We start from the raw sequence: 21,780 nt of genomic DNA, 5'->3' as shown, positions 1-21,780 counted from the left end.
GTATCTGCCAGATAAAATGGCCTTTCATAGATAATAAAATAAATTACAATTTCTCCCACAGATGTGCGTAATAGAAGAAGACTTTCTATTCCTGGGCTCTCGTCTGGGCAACTCTCTTCTACTGAGAGTCACGGAGAGAGAGAACAGGATGCTATTCTCAGTAGATAAGCCTTTGGAAGCCACTGTCGATCTTACGGTGGCTGAGAATGGTGAGTAGATCATAATAATATAGGGACAGTATATAAAGCACTACATATTGGGGGTATATGAGGAAGTTTATTGGAAAAGTACATAAGGGAGTACATAGGGGTAGTACATAAGGGAGTACATAGGGGTAGTATATAAGTGAGTACATAGGGGTAATACATAAGGGAGTACATAGGGGTAGTACATAAGGGAGTACATAGAGGTAGTATACATATAGGAGTAGTACATAAGGGAGTACATAGAGGTAGTATACATATAGGGGTAGTAGATAAGGGAGTACATCGGGGTGGTACATAAGGGAGTACCTAAAGGTAGTACATAGGCGCAGTATATAAGGGAGTACATACGTACATAATTTTAGTCGTCTGCGGGAAGTATTTCCTTCAGGAAACAGTTAAAACCGCGGGCAGAAGCCAGGTGTTTTACAATTCTCTCATCGGACCTCTTATTTTCGTTCCCAGAACAACAAATAAATAAAGAGCAACAACAGATCCGCGAGCAGTCAGACCCGGCCTCCAAGAAGCGTCGGTTGGACACCATCAGTGATTGTGTGGCCACCAACGTTATAGAGATCAGTGATAAAGATGAGTTGGAAGTGTATGGGTCTGACATCAGAACTTCTACGCAGCTTACTAGTTATGTTTTTGAGGTGAGTCTGAATTTTTTTGTATATTTGATACCTACCTACAGTATTTAGGTTTGTTAAGGTTATCAATCAGACGTCGGCCGAGTATTGAAACAATTTTAAGTGCTGCTCTTAATCATCATTTTATTTATATTTGATGGGGAATGGAATAACAAGAACAACGATTGATTTAGAGGTCGGTTTATATTGTCCTCTCCCTATTTTGAAGTTTTCATATTTTGTTTATCGTTCACATTAAATTCGTCGTCATCGTTAAAGCCTAAAAAGTTCTAATAGTGGACACATTTCCTATACTCATCGCTCGGGGGGCATGCGTGTTGGTGAGCGTAGGGTGGGATAGTTTTGGCTTCGGAGATCTTCTACCCATCTCTAAGCATTTAATATCCCACTTGGAACACTGTGATATTAATGACACCACCACCAGTCGGACGCCAGAGCTTCGTCCGTTGTATTAAGGGCAACTGAGGTTGGCAATTGGCGCAGGACGATGTTACTTTCCCCCTTACACCTCTATGTAACACTACCTTTACTGAAGGCTTAAATTATGTTGTATTCCCCAGGTATGCGACTCCCTACTCAACATCTGCCCTATAGGCGACGTCTCCATGGGAGAACCTCAACTGGTCAGCGAGGAACTGCCCCGAGCCCCAGACAACCCCGCCATAGAACTGGTAGCTTGCAGCGGCCGCGGGAAGAACGGTGCTCTCACTGTCTTACAGCGGACTGTTAGACCCCAGTTGATTACCGCCTTCAACTTGCCTGGTAAGATATCTATATCTTTGCTGGGGCTGCGGCATTGTGCGTAAGAGTTACCGCGGCCCTGGTACATAAAAGGCCTATGACGGAACATGACGGTTTTTAGTCAGTAAGAGTCTGACACTCCCTCACCGCTGCTAACCCACAGCAGGAGGGGTCATATGATGATTTTTGGCGTCGTTAAAAAAAGGATATATATATCTACTGATATAAGCGCTGTCTGTCTGTAAGTGATGAACTGCAGACAACCCCGCCATAGAACTGGTAGCTTGCAGCGGCCGCGGGAAGAATGGAGCCCTCACTGTCTTACAGCGGACTGTCAGACCGCAACTCATTACCGCCTTCAACTTACCTGGTAAGATATCTATAGCTCTGCTGGGGCTGCGGGATTGTTCGACACTGACACTCCCTCACCGCTGCTAACCCACAGCGGGAGGGGTCATATGATGATTTTTGGCGTCGTTAAAAAAAGATATCTTTATTTACTGATAGCTGTCAGTCTGTCAGTGAGTGAGGACTGCAGACAACCCCGCCCCGGAACTGGTAGCTTGACTCATTACCGCTTTTAATTTAAATTGTCAGAATTTTTCCCACATTGAATACCTAAAAACCTAGGAAATTAACTTTTTCACTAGCTGATTTTCTGAACTACGGTTCAGAAGAGTGGAGACAGCAAGAAATTGGTAACTGCCAGTACGAAAGATGATGTTTAAAACCGAGTGACAGATGTATTAGCCGCTCGGAATAGTCGAGCAAATTTAAACCTTCGCAATATTTAGGGAGTTTATAAGGGATTATACACGGTAGTATATAATTTAGTACATAAGGGGAATACATAAAGCGGTAATGTAACTATATATCCTGTCCCCAGGTTGCCTAGACATGTGGTCGGTGCTGGGCGAGGGTACGGAGGGCTCGCGGGAGGCGGACGGCACGCACGCGTACCTCATACTCACGCAGGAGGACGGCAGCATGGTGCTGCAGACTGGTATGTAGAGGTTATAACTGGTTTTTAAATGCGGAGTAAATAAATTTAAAATCACGAATAATGAATGTTACTTGGTAATTTCAAAGTATTTTTTTGTGTTTTAAATATATATGTGGCCAGAAAACGAAGGATATTATTTACATAATTTTATTTCAAACATTCGTTGCTTATCTGGATTGTATCATGTATGTTTGGATTTTTAAGGAGATTATGACACTTGAATTTGTATAGGTGTTTTTTACATAGTAGTCAGAAAGGAAATGCCGACTTCACCTCGCTTTTAAAGAAAATTTGGCGTGTAAAACTGTTGATTTCAACCTATTTGCAAAATAAATATCATTTATAAAGCTTGTTTCTGCAACTGTCTATTTAAATAGCGTTTATAATGTTTCAGCTCCTTAACCTCATTAATTTACTTAAAAAAAATGTTTACTTCGTCCCCCATAGGTCAAGAGATCAACGAGGTAGACAACTCGGGCTTCATGACGGGCTCGCCGACTATATTCGCGGGCAACCTCGGCAACAACAAGTTCATGGTGCAGGTCACCACTACCGGCATTAGACTTATTAAGAGTAAGTATATTGTGTTATATCTGTCTCTCCTACTATATCTACTATAAGAGAGAAGTAGACAACTCGGGCTTCATGACGGGCTCGCCGACTATATTCGTGTCACCACTACCGGCATTAGACTTATTAAAAGTATATTATGTAATGTGTAATAGTATATTATGTTACTGATATATGGTATATCCTACTATATCTCCTATAAGAGAGAAACAGACTGGCTCTAGGCTATCATATTAATATGACGGCACAACCATCGTGATTAATCGTGAAGGTCGCATCATTTCTTAAATAAGAGGCCCTTATCTCATTCAAAGTCGCCATAATTTATGGTAAATTTTCAGTTGTTTCTGTCTCCAAGCTCGACGATTGTATTAAATTAACTGCTACCCTTCGGAGATTCGCTATAGACAGTAGTGAGCGACCAATATTGCCCATACATTTCTATGCTGTGAAAAATGATTCATGACATGGGTCCGTATATATGTGTTATCCCTTTCCGCGACTTTCAGAAGAGAGGTTTTACACTGTGTGGCGCTTTCTTTATCCAATATATTCATACTGTCATTGCGATAATTTTGGAATAATATACTAGCGATTTTGTCGTCTGTATTATCCCTCAGATTTGTACAATTTGTAGGTACTTATACGTTTTTAATCCATTTCAAAATAGAAGTCTCTCAGTTTGACTTGTACGCTTGTATGAATTGTATGTTTGTGTGCGATTATCTGATTTCGCGGTTTCGCCAAAGTATTCGACAGACCTTGGTGAAGGTTTTAGAAGTATTATTGGAGTCTTATTCATGTTATTTTTCCTTTCCAGACGGCGTCCAACTCCAATCAGTGCAGCTGGAATGGACGGCGGCGTACGCGGCGGCGGCCGACCCCTACCTGTGCGTGCAGTCGCTCTGCAACCGCGTGCTCGTGCTCGCGCTGCGGGAGTTCCGCGGGAAGGACGGGGCGGTAATGTACCCGCATATAGCGTACAGCTGCAGCGCTGTGCAACCGCGTGCTCGTGCTCGCGCTGCGGGAGTTCCGCGGGAAGGACGGGGCGGTAATGTACCCGCATATAGCGTACAGCTGCAGCGCTGTGCAACCGCGTGCTCGTGCTCGCGCTGCGGAGTTCCGCGGGAAGGACGGGCGGTAATGTACCCGCATATAGCGTACAGCTGCAGCGCTGTGCAACCGCGTGCTCGTGCTCGCGCTGCGGGAGTTCCGCGGGAAGGACGGGGCGGTAATGTACCCGCATATAGCGTACAGCTGCAGCGCTGTGCAACCGCGTGCTCGTGCTCGCGCTGCGGGAGTTCCGCGGGAAGGACGGGGCGGTAATGTACCCGCATATAGCGTACAGCTGCAGCGCTGTGCAACCGCGTGCTCGTGCTCGCGCTGCGGGAGTTCCGCGGGAGGGACGGGCGGTAATGTACCCGCATATAGCGTACAGCTGCAGCGCTGTGCAACCGCGTGCTCGTGCTCGCGCTGCGGGAGTTCCGCGGGAAGGACGGGGCGGTAATGTACCCGCATATAGCGTACAGCTGCAGCGCTGTGCAACCGCGTGCTCGTGCTCGCGCTGCGGGAGTTCCGCGGGAAGGACGGGGCGGTAATGTACCCGCATATAGCGTACAGCTGCAGCGCTGTGCAACCGCGTGCTCGTGCTCGCGCTGCGGGAGTTCCGCGGGAAGGACGGGGCGGTAATGTACCCGCATATAGCGTACAGCTGCAGCGCTGTGCAACCGCGTGCTCGTGCTCGCGCTGCGGGAGTTCCGCGGGAAGGACGGGGCGGTAATGTACCCGCATATAGCGTACAGCTGCAGTCCTATATTAAATATTGATTGGGCTGACATATCTGCAATAAAAGCCCCTAAACTTGCATTAAAATAAAGTATGTACTCAACTTGGTTACTTTGTGACTACACGTTTAAAAGATATAAATTATAGGCAAGTCGGACTAATTGTAGCATTCTCGGCCAGACCGCGCCAAACGGTGATTGTTAGAATCACTGTCACTCCTCATAGATCCCCTCGAAATACATATAGAAAGTTGCTACCTAATTGCTACCTCATTTGCTACCAATTGCTACCCTCGTGGTTTTCAAAATATTCAGCATCTAAAGGTTCACAGCCATTCTGATATCGCTGTCGCTTTTCCCAGTATTTTTTTTTAAGTTTTTAAACTACATAAGCTCTAAATTAATGTAACCAAAAATAACTTTTCTATATTTGTAGTAAGATCTCACGTATATACTTTCTAAATAAACCTATTCTCTCCCCCCAGTCATCAGGTCGTCTGGCTCCGACTCGTCAAACAGTGCCGCATCGACCGGGAGTGTTACGAGCTACCGTGTATCGCGACCTTAGTGGACTGTTCACGCCGCCTGATGCTCCTAATGCACAAGTAAGTATACAAACAGATAGACATACATACAAAAAACTAATCACTAATGTTACAAGTGTTCTGAACAATAAATTCGTTAGTGAAATACTATGTACCTACTTACCATATAACATAATTTGTATAACAAATGAAGGTATGTAAAAAAAATACATATAACATACAGTTACCGGCACGGATATCGAGCCCTGACCTTCACCTGCATACAAGCGATTTAATGCCTTATTGCCTTATGCGTACGGGTGCGCAAAGCGATCCCCACTCTTCCGCCGAGAGCCCGACATCCGTGCCGGTAACTGTACTGTAACTACGGACACCTGAATGCATAGTTGAATAAAGGTACATATAGATTTTCACGTTGTGTCTCTTCGTGATGTTTTTAAAGATTGTTGATCTGAATTCACATTCTCGATTTCCTGCCATTGAGAGATTTTTTTAGGTTCAAGTTTATGTATATGTCGGCGCGGATGAATAAGGTTATGAAAACACGTGCGCCGCACGTTGGAAGTGACGTAATCGCACCACTCTGTGAGTCAGGCGAGGTGGGGACGGACCGGTCAACGTGTATATAATGCTACGCCCGCTGCGGCGGAGCGGACTCGGTGTTCGACCTCTGCTCTGTCAACACCTCTTAATTGTGACGTTAATCACACCTGAGTCACCTTATTTGTTTAATATTTAACTCTGTAGTTAAATTAATACCTTGTGTTTTTATTGTTTTCTTTTCATTTTATTTAAATTCTATTTATTGATTTGATAATGAATTAGACGTTTATTATTTACTTTTACTTAATGAATTTAACGTTAATTGTAAACCTGATTGACGCTTCTTAATTTTGTTTCCATAAACAATCAATTTATTGTTAGTAGCAATTACTATTTGTGTTTCATCAATTCACTGGTTTGTGTTTTCGCCAATCCTTATTTTATTCATAATTTATTTGGTTGTGAAGTGAATAAACTTTTATGAACCTTTGTTATAATGATGTATTTTACTTTCATGCCCAAGGCACAAGAGTCACCCATTTTGTAACTGATTTCGGCTGGCGCCGAAATCAGAAGTGGGATCACTAGTGGGGCTTCCTCAGCCTCATCTGCCCATACTGAAGGAGACAACCACGACGCCGGTGTGAACGAAATGCTGTCCGCATTGGCCTATACCTGCAGGACCAACCAACCAAGCCGTAACTCCAAAGAGGCGACGGCGTTAGATCGCGGCAGTAATGTGCCGCGATCGGCAGCCGATTGACGTGCATATGTGGGTAGAGCGAAAGTTTTTAGGAACTCGCTCATCGTGAGGTATGTACAAACTGGATTTAAAAATTAAAAAGGCCGACCCAAAGCTCTCGTTAATTAGTCACCAATTCAGTTTGACAAGCGAGCAGCGTCAATGACGACATGATCAGGATTTAAATGCCACATAGCGCGACCAGCCGAATCTATCACCAGGGCATAGAATGTCTGGAGGCGAGTCATGGAGATGCTGTGGCGGCGGTCATCGACTGTTTAAACAATGAATTTTTCCGACTGCGCATTCTATCTGGGCGTGATGCTTTTGTGGCAAAATCGATTTCTGTAGCAGCCACAACCAAGCATGTAGAACAATCGATGTAGAACGAGAGACTCGACTGGGATATAGTACGTGCCGTCGTAGAAGATCATGAGATACCTTTTAGTGTTTTGATGGGATCCAGTATGGAGCGGTGCATCAGTTAAAAGATTACTGTTTAGATATAACGATACGTTTGTGATATTTCCGAGCGTCAATTTAACGCAGGAGATCCCATTGAAATTTCTGGCCAAGTAGCTCCAGCAGGCGCCAGAAAATGGAGATAATCGACGGGCTGATTATCAAAGGAATCTTTCAAGAGGGTAAATCACATTGTACTGGACGTGTGTGTGCGACGGACTGAATTAAACAAATGAGGTACCCATTAATTTTTCACTCTCAAGTTTCAGATCGGACCGACGGATTGTCGACAACTGCCTTTTGTCAATTTGGACTTAGTTCAAGGACTTTGCCCAGTACCAATCAAGAAAGATTATCTGCCGCGAACTGCCTTTAGTGTACCTGGCGGCCTTTGTTAGTACTAGAGAATGTCTCAGCAGTGTCCCGATGCACAGTAGTGTCTGGCTGCATTGCCGCAACTTGGCCCACATGGTCAAGAAATATTTTCTTTTGGTTTTTGCAGACTTTGGACAGGGAGATGGTGGCGTTGTCCCGGTGTTAAGACCGTGAACGCAAGGAAAGGTTTGTTTTTTTTTTCAAACACCAATCAAAAGTTTGGACGGCTGCATCTCAAATGGTGCAGTTCGTCCAATGTCCTAGGAAAATGCGATGTCTTGAAGTTACCAGCAGTGCTCCTGAACGTCAAAATGGTTCTTTCAGTATCTTTGGATTAGCAGGGTACTTTCAAGTGTTTAATGCTGTTTTAGTGTGATGCATACACTCGCAGAGACGTAGTTCGTGTTGGGCTGCTGCGGAGAGCACAGAACGGAGATGCCGAGTTGTTGGTGTCGGTGCTCTAATGACATGGACAAGCTGGATTGACAGAAGGTAACGCAAGAGCTTCTGCAATAGCCGCATACCGAAACAACAACAACCTGCAGACTGTGCGGTGCTGCAGCGACTTCTGGTGCGAGCGGTGTCAGCTGCTCGCCTGCCTCTAGCGATTGCATTCTGCTGCTGCATGCTTCGGGGATGCCGAGCAGCGGAGCTTTGGAGCAGGGAGTGGAATGTAAGTCAAATTTCGAAATATTCAGGCACAGTCGAGGAGCATAACGTGGTAACAAATAAGCAAACAGTATTGCGGATCGAAGTCAACAAAATTCGGTGCTACACGAAAACTCGAAGCCGAATACATCAACAGGTAATTGGGCGCAGTAGGTGGAAGTATCAATGTTCAGCACTACTCTCCCGCTCAGACAGCTTGTAGGAAATCTGAAGGTGGACTGCGGCCGACGTATGTAAGTCTGAGCTCGTCAACAGATATCATGACACTATTTTGTCATCGTAGGCTTACTGACGGTATCAGCACTGCTCACTGAATTGTGGTGGCTGGGAGATGCCTCTTCTTCAGCATAAGCAACTGTTTACTGGACGACGGCATGCTGGTGCAGCGGCGCCATGGGAGGACGGTGGTGCGTTGCATCGAACGCTACGATTTTGATGCTTATTGGTCCCGCGTAAGTAGGGGGTTTTTCTCCAGCAGTCGTTTGCCTGTTTCTCACCCTTGCATCATTGACAGGTAATGACCGAGCGTTGCTTATGTTCATGCAGAAATGTCCACAGTGTGTATTCTTACAGTGGTCACGTGAGATGGCTCGTAGCCACGTAGCGTAGCATCCTCAGGTCCTTGAAGTCGTAATTGGATGTTGCTGTGTACAAAGCATCACTCACGACGTTATGCGCTTTTTCAATCCAACTTGGGCGACCCGCTTGTGGGAGACCACCGGTTAGTGTAGAAACGATGGTGGGTGATTCCTTGTACGCAGTCACTGGTGAACCCACATTAACTATTAAATGATTTAAGTGCATATTGAGCTCGGTTATATTCATACAACTAGCTTCTGCCAGCGACTTCGTCCGCGTTGGATTTGGACTTGGTGCAAAGAGAGGCTATCGACAGTTAAACGTGTTATTGTGAGCCAGCCATAAGAGACAGACGTGTGCTGTCCGGGTATATTTTTTACATAATTTTAAGGAGAACATTTCCGTCATACATTGTTTTTGTGTGGCTTTAACCATTAGGGCTGCACACGCGACGGAAGCATAAAAGACGGAGTGACTTCTCCCGTTTTCCCAACATTTACCTTTACTGCTCTGCTCCTATTGACCATAGCGTGATGAAGAGTATCCTATAACCTGCCCAGGAGTACAGAGAATCATTGTACCAAGTTTCGTTGAAATCCGTCAAGTAGTTTTCGTTCCCATAACGAACATACAGACAGACAGATAGACAGACAGACAAAAATTTTACTGATTGCATTTTTGGCATCAGTATCGATCACTAATCAATCACCCCCTAATAGTTATTTTGGAAATATATTCAATGTACAGAATTGACCTCTCTTCAGATTTATTATAAGTATAGATAAAACAACAAGATTTGATAGTTTATTTGCAGCAGTTGCAGGAAATGCGCGCGATGCGCATCTATCGACTGGCGGTTGAAGACTAGTGGTGGCACGGTGGCGGCGGAGATGCGAGCGACAAGCATATCTACGCACCATTCCCGGCCGTCGTGAATATAGTGAATATTTTTATTTTATCAAATGACAAATTTAAAAAATTATGTAGTTGAGCGCGTCACTAACATCTATAACCTAACAAGGCCAGACGCAAATCTTTAATGGACCGTGGAACGCGAGAACATCAGACTTAATTTACCGATTTTGCCATATAAACTGCATACAGATAATGACAGCACCGGACTAGGTGCCTCCTTACCTTCAAAATACGCTTATGTAGATGGACGCACTAGTGTAAGTCTAGGATGTTTGTTAATCTATATGAAATTCAAATATTTTTAACGTCGATCGTTGTATTAGTTTAACCTCAGTTCAGTTAATAATTCTGGTTTCATTTTGTTTACATTTTAATTTTGAATTTGGTTACTGCTCATTGGACACTATCCTTTCTGTTATCAGGGGACTGGTACTGTCTCACACAGTCTTATATCTAGCCTATCTAGGAGAATTCCAACCGTCTATATTGTATTATTGAATCCTAAAACTTTGCAATGCCTTTTTGAAAAGGAAGTAAGAAAGAAACAGGTACTGGTACTTAGTACCTGCCTGACCTGAAATTGAACCCACAACAATACATGAGAGGTTGGTGTTTTTACCTGGCCATCACGAAATGAAGTACATATTTACTATTTATTTATTTATAATTGTGTTTGTCCGTAAGTTGAGGACAGGGGCCTCCTTACATTTGTGTTCGTAAGTTGAAGGCAGAGGCCTCCTTACATATGTGTTCGTAAGTTGAGGACAGGGGCCTCCTTACATTTGTGTTCGTAAGTCGAAGGCAGAGGCCTCCTTACATTTGTGTTCGTAAGTCGAAGGCAGAGGCCTCCTTACATATGTGTTCGTAAGTTGAGGACAGGGGCCTCCTTACATTTGTGTTCGTAAGTTGAAGGCAGAGGCCTCCTTACATATGTGTTCGTAAGTTGAGGACAGGGGCCTCCTTACATTTGTGTCCGTAAGTCGAAGGCAGAGGCCTCCTTACATATGTGTTCGTAAGTTGAGGACAGGGGCCTCCTTACATTTGTGTCCGTAAGTCGAAGGCAGAGGCCTCCTTACATATGTGTTCGTAAGTCGAAGGCAGAGGCCTCCTTACATTTATGTTCGTAAGTCGAAGGCAGAGGCCTCCTTACATATGTGTTCGTAAGTTGAGGACAGGGGCCTCCTTACATGTGTCCGTAAGTCGAAGGCAGAGGCCTCCTTACATTTGTGTTCATAAGTTGAAGGCAGAGGCCTCCTTACATTTGTGTTTGTGCGTGTTCGTAAGTTGAGGACAGGGGCCTCCTTACTAACTTAATATCAGATTCTTCCCATACAGGTCGAGGGCGACCATTGTGCAGAATGGCCGTGTCGGCGCGGATGAATAAGGTTATGAAAACACGTGCGCCGCACGTTGGAAGTGACGTAATCGCACCACTCTGTGAGTCAGGCGAGGTGGGGACGGACCGGTCAACGTGTATATAATGCTACGCCCGCTGCGGCGGAGCGGACTCGGTGTTCGACCTCTGCTCTGTCAACACCTCTTAATTGTGACGTTAATCACACCTGAGTCACCTTATTTGTTTAATATTTAACTCTGTAGTTAAATTAATACCTTGTGTTTTTATTGTTTTCTTTTCATTTTATTTAAATTCTATTTATTGATTTGATAATGAATTAGACGTTTATTATTTACTTTTACTTAATGAATTTAACGTTAATTGTAAACCTGATTGACGCTTCTTAATTTTGTTTCCATAAACAATCAATTTATTGTTAGTAGCAATTACTATTTGTGTTTCATCAATTCACTGGTTTGTGTTTTCGCCAATCCTTATTTTATTCATAATTTATTTGGTTGTGAAGTGAATAAACTTTTATGAACCTTTGTTATAATGATGTATTTTACTTTCATGCCCAAGGCACAAGAGTCACCCATTTTGTAACTGATTTCGGCTGGCGCCGAAATATATTTTCTAATCAAGGAAATAATTTTGGAACAGTTTTATAACATTGAATGATGTTACAATGGGTATGTTCATTATCATTACAACGACAAGAATTGAATTCTGCAAGAATGAATCTTATCTTACCGAACTTTTTCTGTAGTCCGTTTTGAATTCGGTTTACCAATCACATTCTAAAAAACTCACGAATTGTACATTTTCACATTGAGGAAGGCTAGGCCACAGATTACTAACAGATACTTTACTCAGTAGAAAATTTCCAATACTTACTACGATAATTGCCTACTCCTTCGCGTCAACAACCACTGTATGCTAAAATGCGCCTAAATGCTCAAGCGTACAGCAGTGATTGCTTCGCACCGCGCAATTCCACAGTAATCGCAGGGCTGCCTCTTCGGTAAAATTAAATTAACATATGTAACTTTTTATCTATGTTATTGAGAACTGTGTTTCATCGGGCGTAAGAAAAAGAACTCTCGCTACACAGACTTATGCCTGTAGCACACCTCCGCTGCGAAACAACAGCTGCGTAACCGCTGCGTGAGTTTCGCTGTGCAACAGTACTACACTTAAGCGAAACTATAATAGCGAAACAGAGCGAAACCTAAAACTGGAACAGTTCATTCCTATTTCGCTCATAAAAATTGTCGATTGCTACAGACGCGTCCGAGATACACGCGGAACCGCTCCAAAATGGCGGACAACGGGCGGAGATGTAGACGGCGCCTAAGCAAATGAGCGAAATCATGTTAGAAAGAGACAACGTCATAGTCAGTTTTGTACGTTAGAGCAGGGAATTTCGCTATTGTTTCGCCGCCCAACAACTCACAACTCACAGCGAAACTGTGGCGGTTTCGCCCTCTGGGTTTCGCAGCGGAGGTGTGCTACCGGCATTAAAGCGCATTTTGATTCGTTTCGAGCGCGTCAAGGACTTGTAGGCACATTTTTTGAAGGTTACGTCCGTGCTTTGGTGTTTTATGAACATTATTGCAGTTGTTAGTTTAGCAGTTTATATTCGAATGTTTTCTTTCGAAGAGTGCATCTTCTGTACCTTGTAGGTACTATTAATTATTCTGTGGTATAACGTTTCTATGTAACAAAATTATGTAAATCTGTGTCTGAAAGACAAGCTAACGCTTAGTACCTATTAAACTGTCAAATTCTAAGTGGATACCGGTGTCCGCACACCTAATGTCTTTTAATTAGGTCTCTAATGACGGTATGTGAATGGAAAAAAATTTAAACTACAAAAACTAGGAATCATTTATCACTTACCTTTCTTCGTTGACAGGTAAATGGAAAAATGTTAGGTGTTTATCCCTTCTTTTGCTCGATTTATACCCATCTACAGCACATAAGGCACCACACGGCATCGTAATACGCGTACGAACGAACAGCACTATTAGAAGTCGGTTAAAAATTTGATCCGCCGGCGGACCGAGACCGCTCGGCTGGGGGGTAGGCACTTATAGCGCGCAAGTACATGGGGTGACGGAGGCCTGGCTAGGCCTTGAATTTTTTCTGTGTGCGTGGAGTAGTTCCCACAGGAAACTGCTTGTTTATTAAACTTTTGTTTATTTCTGTAAAATATATAAATAACTTAACTTCTCCCCAGGTAAAAGGCGAGTTCACAGGTAAGATGAAAGGCAAGAACGTGAAGGCCGAGGGCTTCAAGCCGGGCGCCGTGTACGAGCTCAACGATGAAGACGAACTGCTGTATGGCGGCGACCAGACTCCTGCTTCCATGGCTAGCGTGAGTATTTCTATTATTTCTTAGGTAAAAGGCGAGTTCACAGGTAAGATGGAGTGTTTAAGCAGGTTGACCGATAGACAGATAAATATTTAGGTGGAGTAATTTGGAAAGAATTTTTTTTTTTTACAAAAGGAACGTCTATATCAGATTTATTTTCGAAATCAGTATTCTAGCGAACAATTTTAAAAGTGTTGTCATATAAGTTTGTATATCACGGTATAATATATCATGTTCCCATGGTAAATTATCAAAAGAGAAAATTATTGTTCTTATTTTTTAGTTTATTTCTTAGTCTTATATTCCCTTATTTATGCGATCGGCGTTTAAAGCCTTATAATTCAATAAATCTCCCCACAGATAATGTTAGCAGAACAATCAAAGAACCCCGGCGTCCCTCGCCGCATCTCGCGCTGGTGGAAGAAATACCTCGTGGAAGTTAAAGCCACCTACTGGCTGTTCGTGCTCCGCATCAACGGCAACCTTGAGATTTACTCGTTACCCGAGATGAGGCTCAGCTTCCTCGTCAGAGATGCCTGCGCTGGGAATACTGTGAGTGCCTTTGTAGTTTCTAGAAAATTCCTGGTTTGGTTAGGTCTAAAATGTGTTGGTAGGTTGGTGGTTGTTGTTTCCCTCTTTTTTGTTGGGAAATCATGAATTCACCTCTACCGCTGTGGGTTAGCAGCGTGAGTGTGTCAGACCCATACTAACTAAAACCCATCATGTTCCATCTGGTGCCCTTTATATACCTCTTTCGAACAAACTCACAGCCTCAGAGTATATAGTCTTAAGTACGTAGTCTTGTTTTTGCTAAATATCTGTTTAGTAAAAACAAGACTAATATCTGTTTAGTGTGGTGTAATTTCAAGCCTTTGGCCACAAACTTCTAGTTCGTAGTTTGTGTACCATTGTTAGTGATTTGTCATTTTCATCCTCCTCCGAGCCTTTTCCCAACTCTGTTAAGGTCGCCTTCCAGTAACCGCATGCAGCTGAGTACCAGCGTTTTACAAGGAGCTACTGCCCTATATGACCTCCTCAACCCAGTCACCCAGAACAGTGATTTGTACCATTATTTTTTGTGTTTAATCAAGTTTCTAATCTACCTTTACAGATCCTAGCAGACAGCCTGGAATCAGTCCCCATTCCCAGTGGCGGCATAGAAGACGAGGAGTTAAGCAGTGGTGGTCAGAACGTGGACGCGGACAAGTGCCGCGAGCTGCTGGTGGTGGGCGTGGGACACAAGGGCACCAGGGTCTTAATGCTGATGCGATGTGAAGACCAGCTTATGATATATCAGGTCTACAGGAATTTATAAAGTCAAACTCAATGTTTTTAATTTAAACTTGCCTGCAAAATAGCGTTTCAAAATTTATAAAAGGCCCTTCATATTTTGAACTTTAGGAAACACCAAAATAAGCTTTGCAAAAAAAAAAAACTAAACTAACCACTTCAAACTAGTTACGTACAGCCTTTTTATCCTCCCATTTCTGAGCACAGCCCTCCTCTCACACGGAGAAAGATTGAGCGTTGAGCTTCAAACTAAAAATATAGAAATTTCAAGATATAATTTTATGTATATTACAATTGGAAAGTTCTTATGGCTTTACCTACTTTCATTCAACCGTCCACTGCAAGTGTACTATCAAAACGTTCGAGAAAACCAAAACTACAAATTTATACAATAATATTTCTGTTCATAATTATGACATTGTAGTGCTTACTGAGACTTGGTTGAACAGTGGTGTCTATGACTCGGAATTGTTCGATGATAGGTACGTAGTTTACAGGCGCGATCGTGAGTCAAGCAAGTTTAGGATTCGTAAGGATGGTGGAGGAGTTTTAATAGCCGTTTCCAAATCTTTAAAGTCTAGTAGATTATCACATTTCGAGACTGATTTCGAAGACATTTGGATTAGTATCGACATATCTTCGTCACACAATAGTAGTCAAAAGCTATATTTAAGCGGAGTGTACCTCCCGCCACCAGTACAACGTGATACATTGGAATCCTATACCAAAAAATCTACATTTATTTTCAATGAGAATGACGTAGTACTTATTCTTGGTGACTTTAACCTCCCGAATATTAAGTGGTTTTCAAATGATCAGTCTACGGCCTTAATCCCTGAACCAAGCGGCTCTGATATCTTCACGGTTCTTACTGAGTTTTTGCATTTGGTTGCCCTAACTCAATATAACAATATACTAAATAATAAGTCAAAAATCTTAGATTTACTACTATGCAACTCGCCCCTAATAGACGTTACTCGCTGCCAATCATGTCTGACAAAAGAGGACCCTTTACACCCTCCTTTGGAATTCAAGCTACCAGTTAATGCGACTAAATCCTTAGTGGCAAACGATTACCCAAAGCCAAATTTTCTTCGTGCTGACTATGACGATATTTTACATCAGTTATCATCAATTGATTGGGAACACGAGTTTAAAACCTGTGGATCCGTTAATGATATGGTAGACGTATTTTATATTCTGTTAAGACGAGTTATTAAAGATTGTGTACCGTTAAAAAAGAACTTTAACAATAAATATCCTCCGTGGTTTTCACGTGATCTAATACAACTGTTACGACAAAAATACAGGTACCATGTTCGTTTTAAAAAGTACACAAATCCATTAGACGGTATTTCATTTGAGGAGTTACGGAAGGAATGCAAGGTTCTCATGTCGACATGCTACTTGAAATACATCAACAACATTGAGACAAGCATTACAAAGAACCCCAAAACATTTTGGTCGTTTATAAAAAATAAAAGGAAAGGTAGTAGCAACTATCCAGGCGATATGTTTTATAACAATAATGTTGCGACTAGCGGGAAGGATATTTGCGACCTTTTCGCAGAATGTTTCGCGTCGAATTTTAGTGTACCAGTCAGCGGGTCTATGCCTACGTTCGTTAACGCGTGTTCATATACATCTGCAGCACTATCTAAACTAGAATTTAATACTGAGGTAATTTACCAAGAATTATCACAACTAGATGAAACGAAGGGAGCAGGCAGAGACGGAATACCTCCTTTATTTATTAAACGCAATGCTAAGGCTTTGGTGACACCGTTACATATTATTTTCAACAGATCTTTGCGGGACGGAATATTTCCAAATACGTGGAAAGAAGCTTTAGTGATACCCATTTTTAAATCTGGAGACAAGCATTTGGTTTCTAATTACAGACCAATCTCGATTTTAGTTACTTTCGGAAAAGTATTTGAAAAACTTGTCAGTAAACATCTAATGTGGTTCCTTAAGCAGCAGATTACCGAGCATCAGCACGGTTTTGTCAAATCTAGATCCACCAGCACCAACTTATTATGCTTCACGTCGGCTCTATCAAAATGCCTTGACAGAAAGATACCCGTGGATGCAATCTATACCGACTTTAGCAAGGCCTTTGACAAAGTCGAGCACAACCTGCTTATAAATAAACTTGTACAATTAGGTATTAGCGGGAACGTTATCAAATGGCTTGAATCGTATTTGGTAAATAGAGAATCCAAAGTAGCGATAAACGGTTACTTCTCCGATAGATATTTCGCAGTCTCTGGAATACCACAAGGATCCCATCTGGGTCCGATTTTATTTAACGTCTTTATTAATGACATAGACAGTTGTTTTAAATATTCCCAATTTTATCTATTTGCAGACGATTTAAAAATAATGATGCCAATTAAGAATGATGTAGATTCAAAATTATTACAGGAAGACATTAATAGATTGAACGACTGGTGCAAACAAAATAGGATGCTACTAAATACCAGCAAATGTCACTATATCCAATTTACGCGTAACAGAAAAACACTTAACCATAAATATTTCATAGATGGTGTTGAATTGAAGAAGTTGAACACTATTCGAGACCTAGGAGTGCAGCTTGACACAGGACTTAAATTTGATGAACACATCCTAAATATAGTTTCACGGGCTTTCAAAGTACTGGGCTTCGTTTTACGGAATAGTAAAGAATTTAAAAAATCATCCACAAAAATTAAACTCTTCAACACGTTAGTTCGTTCGATCCTAGAATATGGCTCTGTGGTTTGGAGTCCGCATTATGAAGTATACTCCAAAAGATTGGAAAGCGTCCAAAAGAGATTCCTCTACCATCTTTGCTATCGTGATTGTAAGGCTAGAGAACTAAGAAGCTATACATGTAGGTTAAAGTACTATCACATGGACACCTTAGCCACCCGCAGAAAGATCCTGGATTGCATCATGCTACACAAGATATTCAATGGTGCAATTGACTGCGCTGAACTTTTGAGTTCAATGGAAATAAAAATTCCAGCTCGGCTCCCTAGGAGTAAAGTGTATAGCCTTTTTCACACCGCCACCTCTAGAACCAACCTTGGGCATTACGCCGCAATACCGAGAATCTGTAGGCAATATAATGCTCTAGCAAAAACATCGGAGTTAGACATCTGCCAGTGTATGTCCACGTTTAGAAAGTGCCTAAAAACCTTGCCAATATAAATTGTTTGTATATGTATATTTTGTTTATAAGTGTTTAGTTTGTAACTGTATTTTATTTTTAGATATTTTTGTAATATTGTAAATTAGTTAGCTAGTGATATTGTGCATGCTGTGGTCTCCTATAAGTGAAGGAGTACACCGACACTATTCCCATTGTTTTTCTATACTACATATGTCATGTTATGTGTACATCCTTTGTTGGAGATCCTAAATAAATAAATAAATAAATAAAATAAAGATGAAAAAAATGTACTACAATTTCTCAAAATATTATGTCGAGCTAAAATCGTTTCAACTCTTATGTAATTCCTTTTCTGTTTATACATCAAGCTTAGTATTTCATTCTGCATATCAGTATAACTTATTATGTTATTCAAAGCTAATGTAACTACATATTTTCTTTTTCTGTGTTACGCTAAAATCTAGAAATAAAAACATTTTAATTTCGCGTTTCGTCTTCTGAGAAAAAACCTGTATTTCAACTACAAAAAATAACTTGAAACATCATTTTCAGGCATACAAATACCCTCGCGGCAACTTAAAGCTCCGCTTCAGTAGATCCCGCGTGTCGTTCCCCTTCGGCTACAACGCCGCGCCGCTCACCGAGCCCGCCGACTCCTATGAGACTGCTCTGCTGAAGGAAAATGTTAGACAGTGCCGGTATTTTGGTGAGTATAATATAGTTTTTATATGTATTTTTGATGTTTGTGTACTGATATATAACTGACAGTTCAACTTTATTTCAACATGATAGAGTATATTTTATATCGTAGTCTAAATTACTTGTCATACCGTGCCCCTGAGAAATTCATTCTGAAAAGAGACTCTAAAGAGGAAACATTTTTATGTGTTTCTTTGTTCTGTCTGATTTCAAAAATTCTTTCATTTTTTGAAGCTTGACTATCCCCCCGGGACGCGGTTGAAACAATTAGCATATAATACTTACAAATGCCCTCTCTCTTTGTCGTCATCGAGTAAATAACCAATAAGATGTATTTAAAACTTACAGTATTATACAATTTATTTTCAACCTAGACTATATCTCATTGAAAAACTGGTTGCTAATATCAATTTCTCCCCACGCCAGGTAACGTAGGCGGCTACAACGGCGTGTTCATCTGCGGGGCCACCCCATACTTCCTGTTCCTCTCAGCCCGAGGAGAACTGAGGCTGCACCCGCTGTGCTCGGAGGAAGCTCCCGTGCCTACCTTCGCACCGTTCAATAATACAAACTGCCCGCAGGGGTTCTTGTATTTTAATTCTAAGGTGAGATTCATTCATTCATCCAGTCAGTCCTTTTACATCCCATCCCATCTTATCCTTGCTCATCCTGTTGTAATTCTGTGCAATCCTATCTATCATCTTCCCGCGCTTTACCGTCCCAATCTAACTAATCTCATTACATCACATCCCACTTCATCATCAATTCATCTCACTACCTGAGATGGGATTGTAAAGAGATAGGCTCATCCTATCTCTTTACAATCCCATCTCATGCCGTGTCTGGTCCAATCCCGTCCCGTGCCATTCCGTCCCAAATGGGGATGAATTTTTCGACACTTTTTAGTTTAGTTTTCACTAGGATAGTTTTTTATAATTATTGTAAATATGGAAATATCTTTATAATTCAATGGTTACCCTTTTGTAAAATTGACCCATTTTCGCAGTCATCCCTTCGCATCAGTGCCCTCCCAACCCACTTATCGTACGACGCATGGTGGCCAGTCCGCAAAGTACCGCTCCGAGTGACTCCTCACTTCGTGACCTTCCACCTGGAGTCCAAGACCTACTGCCTCGTGGCCTCCACCCACCAGCCCACCACCTCGTACTACAAGTTCAACGGCGAGGACAAGGAGAAGACCAGCGACAACAAGGGGGATAGGTGAGGATAGTTGTATATCTAGAGTCCAAGACCTACTGCCTCGTGGCCTCCACCCACCAGCCCACCACCTCGTACTACAAGTTCAACGGCGAGGACAAGGAGAAGACCAGCGACAACAAGGGGGATAGGTGAGGATACTTCCATAGTGCAGTGTTCTACAAGTGTGTCAAGAAGTGGTTCAAGAAGACCTCAATGCGCTTAGACCCGGGAGAAGAACATAGGATAGTTTTTGTCACCATCCGACTACGGAAAGCAGATAACTCGGGATCTCGGGGTAGTATATCATAAATGGGCACTTTTTATCTTTGTAACACCTTTGTCACATCGAAGACAGTGCATCTTGTAAAGACAATAGTTTATTTGCTCACATCCATACATATGTAAATGTATCCATACATAGTGCTATCGAATTATGACATGACATTGGCCATCTTTGTCTTAAAATACTCTGAAAAGACTTTTACAGAGCATGCCGAATTTGATAATCGTTATGAAAAAAAAAACTTGGTGAAGTAGGGTCATACATTGTGATTGGTTGATAGTACTTCTAAAATAAGAGGTAGGCGTATCGAGGTGTTTGTTTTCTATAATTTTCACGTCAAGTAAGCGCTTATTTCTTGCTCTTATTTAATCTACTGTAATTCCCCAGATTCCCCTACCCCCTCCAAGACCGTTTCTTCGTGACTCTCTTCTCGCCTGTATCGTGGGAGATCATCCCCAACACTCGTATAGAGCTGGACGAGTGGGAACATGTCACGTGTCTCAAGAACGTCTGTCTGTCTTATGAGGGAACTAGGTAAGTGTTTGTATATAGGAAAATTTCCTAATCGATGTATATTAAAAAAAAAGGCAAAAGCCCAAGTTTACCTACAGCATAAATGTCTGTTTTTATTAAAACAGTTGCTTACTTTGAAAATTGAACGTAAAACTCAAAGCAAACAGTTTAGAAAACTAACGTTTATGTTGTTTTTGAATTTTGGCGTAAGCAATAGTTTCAGTATGCAGTTTCACTCGTCAATTATTATTATTATTATAGAAGAGTAGTTTAACAATATATTTTGTATTGCAGGTCCGGATTGAGAGGCTACATAGCGATAGGAACAAACTACAATTACAGTGAAGATATCACTTCTAGAGGGAGGGTGAGTACACAATAGTTATACGCACTTATATTTTATAAATTGTTCGTATGTTGTAATCACGAAACACTATTCACATATGGGTAAAAATCGCGAAAGTTTAAAACCTTCAAGACATCGACACGAAAGAAAAAAAGAAAATAACTTATTATAAAACTTGGTTTTACATAGTATCGGTTTTAAAATTAGCACTTCTTAAGACCACCTTTTCAAATAAAGTTTAAATAACTCCGTAATTAAAAAAGTCTTGTAAGAAACTTTCTTTTCTTAAAAATATTAACTTTCTCGTGTCTTTTGCTTATGTTTTCAGATAATAATCTACGATATCATAGACGTTGTACCCGAGCCGGGACAGCCTCTTACAAAGAATCGTTTCAAGGAGTTATACGCTAAGGAACAAAAGGGACCCGTGACTGCTCTCACTCAAGTATTGGGATACCTCATCTCTGCAGTTGGACAGAAGGTATGTTTGTTTATTGGTCAACTGTACTAATATAATAAAGAGGACAGGAGTTTGTGGCTACAGTCTCTGAAAATACTGCACTGATTTGAAAAGTTCTTTCACTACTGGGAAGCTACACTATCCCCGTGTAACAGGCTATATTTTTTTTCGGGAAGAAGATTTTCGGGGACGCGAAAAACAGTTTGTATTTTATGTGTACTACTTCCCGTACGCGGATGAATATAAAACGTATCCCATGTTGTCACGGTTCTAAGCTATTTTACACATATTGTTTTCTCCAAATCGGTTCCATCGTTCTCGAGTCATAAATACTT

General features: G+C 41.8%; 1 protein-coding gene and 1 long non-coding RNA gene across 2 annotated transcripts in view; both read left to right on the top strand.

Moving 5' to 3' along the window:
- LOC110371164 (cleavage and polyadenylation specificity factor subunit 1) overlaps positions 1 to 21,780 on the top strand; it is a 32,308-nt gene that overhangs the window by 5,563 nt on the left and 4,965 nt on the right. Inside the window, exons 8-23 of the mRNA XM_064041119.1 lie at positions 62 to 209; positions 669 to 856; positions 1,414 to 1,615; positions 2,481 to 2,597; positions 3,045 to 3,170; positions 3,988 to 4,127; positions 5,437 to 5,556; positions 13,360 to 13,497; positions 13,855 to 14,046; positions 14,606 to 14,791; positions 18,497 to 18,650; positions 19,070 to 19,248; positions 19,650 to 19,864; positions 20,514 to 20,660; positions 20,934 to 21,006; positions 21,314 to 21,466. Coding sequence (XP_063897189.1) covers positions 62 to 209; positions 669 to 856; positions 1,414 to 1,615; positions 2,481 to 2,597; positions 3,045 to 3,170; positions 3,988 to 4,127; positions 5,437 to 5,556; positions 13,360 to 13,497; positions 13,855 to 14,046; positions 14,606 to 14,791; positions 18,497 to 18,650; positions 19,070 to 19,248; positions 19,650 to 19,864; positions 20,514 to 20,660; positions 20,934 to 21,006; positions 21,314 to 21,466 — 2,478 coding nt within the window. The remainder of the gene's footprint in view (positions 1 to 61; positions 210 to 668; positions 857 to 1,413; positions 1,616 to 2,480; positions 2,598 to 3,044; positions 3,171 to 3,987; positions 4,128 to 5,436; positions 5,557 to 13,359; positions 13,498 to 13,854; positions 14,047 to 14,605; positions 14,792 to 18,496; positions 18,651 to 19,069; positions 19,249 to 19,649; positions 19,865 to 20,513; positions 20,661 to 20,933; positions 21,007 to 21,313; positions 21,467 to 21,780) is intronic.
- On the top strand, positions 5,917 to 11,673 carry LOC126054235 (uncharacterized). Its single transcript, XR_010277690.1, has 2 exons — positions 5,917 to 9,806; positions 11,117 to 11,673. It is a non-coding gene; the product is annotated as an uncharacterized LOC126054235 (long non-coding RNA).

The sequence above is a fragment of the Helicoverpa armigera genome, chromosome 24, assembly GCF_030705265.1.
Source record: "Helicoverpa armigera isolate CAAS_96S chromosome 24, ASM3070526v1, whole genome shotgun sequence".
Lineage (NCBI taxonomy): Eukaryota > Metazoa > Arthropoda > Insecta > Lepidoptera > Noctuidae > Helicoverpa > Helicoverpa armigera.
This window is presented reverse-complemented; position numbering and strand designations above follow the sequence as displayed.